This window comes from Achroia grisella, unplaced genomic scaffold (genome assembly GCF_030625045.1).
Source record: "Achroia grisella isolate CSIRO2021 unplaced genomic scaffold, CSIRO_AGI_Agris_v1 utg874, whole genome shotgun sequence".
In the NCBI taxonomy this organism is placed as follows: domain Eukaryota; kingdom Metazoa; phylum Arthropoda; class Insecta; order Lepidoptera; family Pyralidae; genus Achroia; species Achroia grisella.
In genome coordinates, this window is record NW_026713051.1 from 2535360 (window position 1) to 2546630 (window position 11271).

Sequence of the window (11271 nt, forward strand, 5' to 3'; positions counted from 1 at the left end):
TGTATAAAATACACATATACAGCCTTTTAAAAAGCCATTACCATATTGTTCAATATGTAAATGACACGGACGTTAATTGGTCTTAATTGTGAACAAAGTGCAGTGGTGCAGTCAGATAATAATTTATATAATACGATAGTTAATAATGTTCTATTGAGTGGTCTTAATTTAAAAATTTACAACGAAAGTATATTGTTAAAGAATTTTATCATTGATTGATTCTGCACTTATTTTTCTTTTCTAAACAAGAGTAAGTAACATAACTCAAGCGTCCTTGCTGTGTAATGTGTTACATTATTTAAAGTACTTATAATAATATTACGTTAACAGTATACCATAAAAGTATCTAATTTGTATTAATGTATTCTCAACGTGGCCAAGTTGCCTTACTAAAATTTTAGAATGGTGGCAATGACTGTTTATTCGTAACGACTTACGATTACGGGATTAATTCATGAACTACTAATTCCCTAAGGTAGTGCTTGTAAATAATAATTTGTTCTTTTTGGTAAATATTTTAATCACATTTGGTGTATTTACGCACTCATGGTAAAAAGTGTTAGGAATTAATTTCATTTGAATGCCAAAATATTTTTATTGAATTCCATTTTTCATTTCGTTTCGTTTTCAGGTCGTATGATATGTGTATTTGATAAAAAAAATATGAGATGGAACGTATAATATTTTACATGAAATAAAGTTTTTGTTGAGGGTTTCATACATTTATTGATTAAATATGAAATATAAAACATTTCTAGAAAAATTCTTGTTAGGACATATCTAGTTGTTTACGTATTATTAATTGAGTTAGTATATTCGTCGGTATATGACGACCTCGATGGTCTAACGGTTTAGTACGCACTTTACGTCCTATGGTCGCGGGTTCGATTCCTCGGATTGTTCAAAGATGAGTATAATTGTTTAATCTGTATAGGTGTTTTCTATATACGAGTATATTAAGTATGTATTTACCAAAAAATGTATGCATGTACTTATATCAGTAGTTTAGTAACCCTAACACAAGCTCTGCTTAGCATGGGACTAGATGTTGCTGTGTCAATTATCCAGGGTTATTTATTATTCGATTTTCTCTAATTGAACAAAAAATATAACAAGTAACTAAGTGTGAACAGGTACCGCAACTCGATTGTAGAGAATAGGGGTAATGCTACGTATATGTTCATGACCTGACCTCGTTTTAGAGAGATACTTTTCCCTTTCGTTTGCCTCGCCGACCTTCAGGCAGTCTCAGACATCTAATTACTGTCGCTGTAGAAAAGTTGCGGGATAATATGCCGACTTAGTAATAAGCCTGAAATCAAGTAATGCCTACTCTGAACTAACCAAAATTTACGAAAGTATAAAAGATCTCAGGGCAAAAACAAATAGCGTTTAAAATATTAAATTGCCCGAAACTGAAACAATTGTACATAGGTAGGTAGGTAGGCGTGGTAGAAATTAATCCTACTTTAATGTTATAAACACAAAAGTTTTTGGAGATGGAGGACTAGCTTAACTTTGTAACTTCGTCTCAAATAAAGCTGGGTGCACAGAAAGATGGAAACATATCCCTGGTAATATACAGGATAATTTTTACGCGCATTTATTGAGGAGTGCCCTAGGATATATACTAGCGTAAATAAGTAGCTTAAATTGGCATGCGGCGTAAATAAAATTTAGTCAATCAATCACCTGTAAGTAAGCCTTAGAAATTATGAAAGAATCGCTGCCTACGTATTGGCGCAATATCATATGCCTGACGATTTTGAATGCTTAAAATGAATATCGAACATGGAACATTACTCAACAAATTAAAAGACAAAATAAATATTATGCTCCTAAATTAATAATATTTCATACGAATCTTTATTTGTCTGTTGCCAATACAGATTTACAATATAGATTGATAACCATAAAACTCATGTTCGCCATTTCAAATGTATAATGTGACATATAGTGTAGGTGTCCAATGCGTGGCAATTAGCTAAAGTAATTAATAGTATTAATAGTAGTAGTATAAATATTATATTAGGCATAAATTACTTCTAAAAAGTGTAGGTAGGTAAGTAATTAAGAATTAAGAATGTTCCGTTTCTTTAGTAAAAGAAACGGAACTTTCTTTCTTAAGTAAAAGTAGCTTTACTTTCGTTTCTTTTAGTAGGGTAATTATGCTATACCTACGTCATGGGTATCCACCGTAATATTGTAGCAGGTCCAACTGCATTGTCAATCAAAAATTAATAATTAGGCGCTCCACACACATCGTGTCCCGTTAAAAAACACGCTTCATCACCATTCAATATGTTACTACTTTATGACACCAAAATAACATTATTATAGATAATAATATTATTCAAAAAGTGAAATGTTCTATTGGCTCATATATTTTACCGTAACTTAATTAGATATTATATTATACCATAATTATACTACAAAGAGATACAAATTACATTTACATTTGGATTAAATTCTAAGTTTTGTCAACTCGTAAATGCAACATTGTGTAGATTTGAGAAATCTACATCTCTATCTAATGCCTCATAAACCATACCGAGGTTATATAACGTTGCATCCACGAGCAGATATAAACATCTTGTGTCTGTCATCATTGGAATTTAGTACTTTGACCGAGGTAGACTTACTTTGTAAGTTGTTTTTCAGGTTAAGGGTAACATTGTAGACATGATCTCTTAATCCTTTTAAATAGCAACGCATGAGTGGTAACCACGGAATGACATGATTTCTGACATGATGTGCTGTTTATTAATATATGTAGGAAAGGGTTACCCCACAATGTCAGATACCACCGTCAGTTTGTTAGTGATTCCAATATAGAATATCATATTCCAATTAATCACGGCAGGTTCAAAAGAGGAAAAGATTTGGAGAAAGTCACGAAATATCACGTGTATTAAAATTTAATTAAACGGACATAGTACCCGCTAGCGACATTTCTAGTCTTTGAAATTACCCCAATGCAGGAGAGCTTTATCAATTTACCTTATAACCTGATTGCCCAAGTCCGAGGATTAATCGTCAGCAGCTTGCGATAAATGATCCATTACCTTAATGTCTATGTGCAGATTTTTATTGGTATACTTAATTTTCCTTAGTTATATAATAATACATCATAATTTGATTATATTTAAAAACTTTAGACATTTATGCTTATTTGATACCAAAAAAATACAGTATAAGTGGGGTTAGAATACTTAAAATGTATCACCAGGTAAAGTTCAAAATAAGATTAAAAGATACACGTAATTAATATTAATTGTTGGTGTATGTACTATGCAGCAGGAGACGACATCACTAGCAGAACGGATTCGACTCCTGACATGCGACGTAGATGAAGAAACAGAGCAGCAGCGACCACCGCCTGCCGGAGCCAGCACCGAAAAATTGTCCAACAATAGCGACAAATCCAGTGACAAATCATACAACAGCGTTGATAAGAACAGTGAGAAAGCGTTTGGAAGCGCCTCTTCATCCTCCTCGTCTTCGACTCTCTCTGCACCGGTGCCAACAAGACAACAACATCCACCCGATTTGGGCGATGTGCATCAAGAACCGCAGAAGGTTAGTCCTTGTAATTCTTAGGTCACACTTTGTTTCCTAAAACAATCTTATTTGATTGAAAACACAGTAAATAAAGAATAGTTGCAGAATTCCAGTACAGTCGTAAAATAGCTATGCCGCCACTTTTCCTTGCGGACCTGCACTTCCGAACACAATAGCGGACTTATTGTTATTTTACAAAGGAAAGGTAGCAATACTCTGAAACTTTGCTATGTTATCCTATACTAGGCTATCCTTTTCTAAGAATACATATCGTAGAATGTTATTTACATTCTATTATTATTTCCGCAGCCAAAACCAGAACCGCGTAGACAGTTCCTTTCTACATTAGCTCCACTAACGGCTTGCGTTGGAAGTGCTGCACATCATGAGGGTTTCTATTATTTGCCTCCTGAGAGGACCACTGCTTCATCAGCTACTAATATTGACCTTCAAGAACATAATGATGCACCGGCACCAGACATCGTTGCTGGTACACCAGGTAAATATTTTATCATCAGACCACATGTTCACATTTTTCCCGTAGTTGCATAATTCACCAATGCTCCTCTACTATTGGTTTCCTAATGTTTTATAGCCTATATATAGTCTTTCATTATAAATGAGCTATAAAACACAATTTTTTTTCTATTCGAACAGGTTTCAATTCGCTTTCTAATAAGCAAATAAACAGATTTCAGATTCAATGTTTGTATTGATACGCTAATGTGTACTTCTGTTGCCTCATTCATTTTGTTTTTTAAATAGATTAAAATCTGAATATTATAATGTTATATCAAAATCGGACAAAATAGTGAACAATTAAATTATTTTATATTTTTGGTTGTACTTCAGTTTTTAAGTTATATCCGAGCACAGATCACTGGTATATATAATAAATATAAATTTAGTTATCAAAATATGTAAATTAACTTATATCTTATTCACTGTTAAATTTGAAGCAATCTCCAATTACTTGCTTACGCAGAAATATAAATCTGTTAATTATACAATAATTAAAGTTCAAGTTCAATATCAACGTTGAATGTTGTTAAATTAGAAAGCAGAACTAGTCTATAAATAGGTTAATATATCAGGACAGGATTATTTTATCTAATTCGTTATACTAAATCTAATGTTAAATAATTATTTTTGAAATTTTGGCAGTAACTTGTTGCCGTTTTTTTTTTTCTTTGTAAAATCTACCCTTTTCTTGGTATTGTAGTTATTACTTTGAGAACGTCATATTCCGTTATCTAAGTAGTAAATAGTTTACAAATAAGGTTAAATAACGTGTTCTTCTGTTATTCTTATAATAGATATGGTAGTAAAATATTCAGAGAGGGTAAACACTGCAACTGCATCATGAATAAATAAACAAAGTTATAAAGACTCGACTCGAGTTACACAAAGCGCCACTTATTCAATGTGAGAAAAATACACCTAACTGCAGGAATCTCTATTTAGTGGCGTACTTAGAAAATGTTATCACTTCTCCTTTTGACGCGATTAGCGAAACAAAGGATGAATTTATCGATGCAACAAAGTAAAGCGTAGAGGATTTTCAGACACAAGTATTGACCAGTCTGCTGCTTAATTCTAGGCTGAGAGAGCCGTAACCAATAAAATATGACATTAAAAAATAGGGGATGGCGATAGAATGGTGAAAATATAGGATTGTATGTATTTTTAATGCCTCTAAAAAAATATAAAAATATCCAAAATGTTAAAAAAATATGTTAGTGGTCGACAACTCTTATCACTTAGGGGTATAAAAAATAGATGGTAGCCGATTCTCAGACCTACTGATTATGTATATGAAATTTTATAAAAATCGTTCTAGCTCTTTTGGAGAAGTATAAATTTCTCGTATGATAATGTTATTTACATTATCATACGAGAATTTTATATATAAGACTACTCGGCCCGGCTTCTCACTGGTGTACATGTATTATTATATGTAAACCTTCCTCTTGAATCCCTCTATTGAAAGAAAACGCTTCAAAATCCGTTGCATTGTATTAAAGATTTAGTCGCTACATAGGGACAGACAGCGACAGCGACTTTGTTTTATACTATGTAATAATTATGATGATGATGATGATTAAATGAAGACCAGTTACATTAGTAATAGATGTACGGTAGACGTATCATAGATACTAGAGTAATATATGAAATATATAGGTGCTGGTGATGGTGACGACGGACTTGCTGCTTTCGCCCGAGCGACTGCTCCAAGAACAGAACGATTGAGACAACGCTACGGTCAAGAATCGCAACCAGGCAGCAGTGATGACGAGCACGATGACTACGGTCAGTGATGATGATGATGATGTAATCCCGGCCGATTTCGGCCACGGCGACTGTCTTCAACTCCGGTTTTGCCGTTTATGTGCCCGCATGTGACTTATCTAGCCAATTTTGTTTGTAAAAATCCTCGCACATTGCGAGCACGATGCACACCGTTCACATAAGCTGATAGTATGTCAACTATAAAATGTTCTACTAAATGATAACTATTGTGTATTAGTTGGACATCTACAATATAATACGTAAATTCTAATTAATTAATCAAGTCCTGCGTTCTCATTATGTTTTCGTTCATGACAGATGGTCCCATTTTGCGTTATGCCTACCTAAATATTTGAAACAAGGAATATATTATTCAAAAAGCGTCGTGGCCTATTTACAACCATGACTTACAGCCTAAGCGACGCAAGTTTCATTATCATCTATAGCAATATTGAAATATTGAATTTTATGACCGGTTGGATGTAATAATTTTGGTAAAGAAATCTTATCTTTGATTCAACTCAACTATCCGGAAACGTGATACCTGTTGATATCAGGTTTTTTTGTTGGTATACAAAGTGGCTGACAATGCAGATAATATTTTAAGGAAAGTGTAAAAGATGATATGGTAAGAAAGCGAGTAAATAACCGGATAACTGCGAACGGGGATGAATGGAAGAGAACAACATATTACGGCGACACTAAATAAAAGGCATAAGGAAGAAGCAGATAATGACAGAGTGGCTACTGAATATTAATGTGGCTATGTTCTATTCTTTTAATAACATTTGTTTTACTAATAACCTCAGGTTTCCATCGGCGCCCAGCTGTCCGAGGCATAGCTGTGAAGCAACAGTTAGGAGCATCAGACGAAATCCTTCAGCAAATGCAAAATGATCTCCAGCCATCTCCAGGCGCTACATCGACACAGATGCCAACTCATTCATGCCAACGTACAAACTCGAATTATTCATGGCCGTACTACTCGGAGGCAAACTTGAACTCCAGGCCACAGAGTCGAGCCAGCGCTAGTTCTAATTGGTAAAAACCTTTTAATGCACTTATTTGGATTTATTTACTTATTCTGTTATCTAACATTTTATGAGATTCATCAATTAAAACAAAAACATAGAGTTAATGTAAACTTTTTCTTATATTGTGACTTTTCCCATTTGAAACATCGTCAGTACCTCATGTCAGAGTATTCTTAAACAAATGTCCCGATTAATATATTTACATGTTCTACACAAATTCCAATAAAAATAGTCCTACATATCAGTAACGGTCTCGATGGTGTAGCAGCTTTTCTTCCGTTAGTTGCGGTTCGATTTCTCCCACGGTGCAAACATTTGTATTTGTGAATATATTGCTTGTATCGATCTGGGTGTTTTCTATGTGTATTATGTATGTATTTACAAAAAAAAACAAATATCTATATTCGTTGTCTAGTACCCATAAAACAAGATCTGCTTACGGTGGGACTAGATGGACTAGTTTTCCACGGTTATTTATTTATTTATTGTATATTTCAACAGGTCAAAATCTTCAGACTACGTGACAGCGCGCCAATGTGGTAGTACTTCAGTTCCTCAGCAACACAGCGATGCTTGCTATGCCCACGCTCAGAACATGGCTTCATACGCACATTACCAGCATAGGCAACAGCAGGAGAATATGTACAGAAATTGTTCTCTCTACGCAAACGTCGGGTAAATATGTAACTCTCTTATAGTCTCTAAATAACCGCGGAAAATATTTTTACACCAAAATCCGTTTCACTTTCCAGCACATGGTCTTAAAAATCAGTCAAAATCTATCACTGACAGGATATCTATTTTGTTTCAATTTCTATTGGACTATAAAGAAATTGCTATTCCTTTATTCTGAGTACAGTAATTAAAATTGCATAAGGCAACCATTATTTTCCAATATTCTCTGGTTTTACCCATATTTAACCAGTCTTTTCCTGTATACTCCACAATATCATAAGCCCACCGTCTTACTGGTCATTCAATTTCCTATTTCCTTTCCAGTATGTGGTTTTGATTGTCCATTTTTCATGTGTAACAGATGTTCAGACAGCAGCCAGGAACTGTACAGCTCACAAACAAGTTCCGAGCAGACGTCACCAGTTCGCTCGGTAGCTCGCTGTCGCAGGCCGGAATCTCCGCCTCCCATCAGGAGCAATCATCAGCTACTGTATGTCCCGTACAGCAACCACTATCACTATCAACACCAACAACACGAGTATGGGGCGCATTGGACTGCCAATGACTGTAAGTATTTAGTTTGCAAAATACGAATTTCTATGAAACGTATCTTAACTATTAAAACGTAACTTTCGTAAGAAATCCTTATTATTAATGAATATTATAAATGAGAAAGTAACTCTATCTGTCTGTTTCGTTTTCATGCCAAATCTACTGGACTGATTAAAATTAAATGTAGTTGTGACATGTAAATGTTAAAGTCATTTATCAAAATGTAAGTCAATATAATGAATGGACTGTATGTGTGATGTAAATCAAATAATGGATAGAAAATTGTAAATTCTTATAATGAAGATACGTGTACAAACGGATGTAAGACAAAAAGTTACATTAATAATATATGACAATTCTAAAAAAAAACAATTAAAACGGGTACAAAAATAAACATATAAAAATGTGAAAAGAGTTTGCAACAATAGTACACAAATAGTCTAGACCCTGAGGAAGGACATATGCTAATTTTTAATGCGATAAAAAGTAGTAAGGGCTAGAACGGGGAGATGAAAATATGTATTGTTGTATCGTTATTTTTAATGCTCGAAGCTTGAAACTTACTTTTTGCGGCTGTTGATTAAATATAAATAAAGACGACATTCAGAGTTTGTAAAAATTAAGGTAAAATAAATTAGGGACGAAAGTTTTTATAAGAAATCGTCTTTTATGAAGCTAGGACAATGAAACTTTTCCTGTTGACTTTTTTGGGTTAGATAATTGAATATTTTTTTACACTAGTGCCCCCGGTCGCCCTTCCAATCAATCCCCCATCCAATTCAAACGTGGATCGAAATTAGAATGGCCTGAGCTGAGGTTCGAACCCCCAGCAGTGCTCTTAGACTAAGTTGTATTCGTCAGGTGTGAGTTGGTTTCAGCCGCTCCATAAGTCCTTCCGCGGGTTTGGAGTACCATCTGCACTTGCCCCCTATCGTCCGGTGGAGCATTAGAGTAGTCTTAAAAAAAACATTTATCCCTGTTCGCAAGCATCACGTTACGTCACGTTTTCTCCCTTTCTTACCATATCATATTTCAGACCTAATATACTAAAACGCTTTCTTTAATAATTTTTTTTAAACAAATTAATGTGAGAATTGGCATAACTTATAGCCAATATTTCGTCATTTTACAGACAGTCGCATGCACTCGTATTACCAGCAACAGAGTCGAAGCGGTACCAACACGCCTCAGCCAGCTGCTGCCACCCAACCACAGAGGGCGCACTACACCCACGCACTTCAACTACAAGTAAAGATATTTTTCAATTTTAATCGCTTATGAACGTAACATGTATTGTATTAATATTTTTATCCCTACCGTTCTTTAAAGAGACGATTGCGATTCTATTCGTAATGGCCCATAAAAACAGAATGAAGGTCTCCTTATTGTACAGGTAGTATTTGCTACTAGGCGAATTTGGCCCTGATTACGACTAACCTTGTATATACCGTATAATCAATATACCATTATGTATTTTCAGAGTTTGTGCCCAGCTCCAGCCAGATACAGGCCTGTACCAGCAGCTCAGCCAGGCGGAGGCAAACAGATGATCTGTTATTCTGAAAAGGTATCATTTTCCTATAAATTTCTCCGTTCATGTACCAAGCAGATCGTATGATCTTTAATGAAGTACTAAAACGTTGCTTATCTATACTATCGTATCGGAGTTCCTGTTTGTTTTTGTTTTTCTTCTTTCGTGTGATTGACTGATCTTGTTTCGTGTGACACTTGACGTGACGTGTTCGGTTACTTTATGACTGTACAAATTATTGTAGTCGGCTTACGGCTTCGCTCGGGTGTATTACAAATCTTTGAATATTAATATAAGCACTCTATATATTAATAAGAACTGCATTAAAATTCTTTCCATAATTCCGTAAACAATCTAAACGTACCGACAGTGGCAATAACTGTCTTGTCTCTGTTTATATATGAAGATTACTGCAGATAGTTGCAGAACTGAAAATACGACCCTATAGTCTCGTGGAATACCCTATATTCCACGTATTCCATATAGGCAGCAATAATAATATACTTGCCTGCCTATACAATATGTAGGCAAATATAACAATAAAAAAATACCCTGTCGATGTTTTCTCACGAGACTATAGCATGGGGTTTTTCAAGAAGGGTATATTAAGGTTTATTAAAGGTTATCAAGGCGCATAACATCCGTGGTGTTTCAGGCGTCCATAGGCTACGATAACCATTTACCATCAGATGGTTCGTATGATTGTTTGCCACCATAGTAGAATAAAAAAATATTACAATAGTCTGAAATAAACAAATATATGTTTATATTTATATTTTTTTTTAAATTTATTGTAACTACATTATTAATATTTTACAAAAATACAGTCCTCTTAGCCTACTCATATTTACTATAAGTAGCTTTGTCTGGAAGCTGTATTCCTTTTATAGTATACGATTATTATTACTAATATTTGTTATTATCCATTTTACAATTTACCACTGTTACAAAGATATATTGTATATAAAGAACATATCTATTTTTTTTTTAAATAAAATATGTCCTCCGTGGAGAGATGCATTGATGGTCAGCAATGTTAGTTACTAACATGTGATGTCTGTAGGTGGCTGCGCCTCTGTACCAGCCGGCGCCTGGTTCGCCATCACGCTCATCCTCTGCCAGGGGAGCGCCAGAAGGAGCACCGGCCGGTGTCGCAGCGTCCAGCGCTACATCTCCGATGGCATCAGCACCTAATCCTGTCTACTATGCTATGAACGTCTGACGGGGGGACTAGGTGATGTACCTAATCACTATCACAATACTGACAGCCACAATTGGCAATTTTTTTAAGATAATGTAATGTAGTACCCGCCTTCACTAACACTGGAGGGGCACCAGTGAAGGATGATAAGATGAGCAAGAGGTCAGGTCAGTTAGCTCATCGTGACAAATTCACCAAGAATTTATCACGATGCTTTTGATGCCAGGGGGAACCGCGTGAAGGTAACCTGACTAGCAATGTACCATACATTGTTAGTCATAAGATCATCAGTCCACATTACTAAAAATTCGCTTTTCCCCCATACTGGTCAATTATGGGTGAAAAAGTCAATGTTAGTAATTTAGCACACTTACTCTCAGGTAATCGCAGATTCAATTCTTCGCACTGAGCGAACACTTTCATGAGTG

General features: G+C 35.0%; 1 protein-coding gene across 1 annotated transcript in view; it reads left to right on the plus strand.

Moving 5' to 3' along the window:
- LOC131853020 (uncharacterized) overlaps positions 1 to 10864 on the plus strand; it is a 116368-nt gene extending 105504 nt beyond the window's left edge. Inside the window, exons 8-16 of the mRNA XM_059203811.1 lie at positions 3298 to 3579; positions 3871 to 4060; positions 5743 to 5871; positions 6660 to 6891; positions 7386 to 7559; positions 7921 to 8126; positions 9244 to 9359; positions 9592 to 9678; positions 10706 to 10864. Coding sequence (XP_059059794.1) covers positions 3298 to 3579; positions 3871 to 4060; positions 5743 to 5871; positions 6660 to 6891; positions 7386 to 7559; positions 7921 to 8126; positions 9244 to 9359; positions 9592 to 9678; positions 10706 to 10864 — 1575 coding nt within the window. The remainder of the gene's footprint in view (positions 1 to 3297; positions 3580 to 3870; positions 4061 to 5742; positions 5872 to 6659; positions 6892 to 7385; positions 7560 to 7920; positions 8127 to 9243; positions 9360 to 9591; positions 9679 to 10705) is intronic.
- Positions 10865 to 11271: the final 407 nt, after the last annotated feature.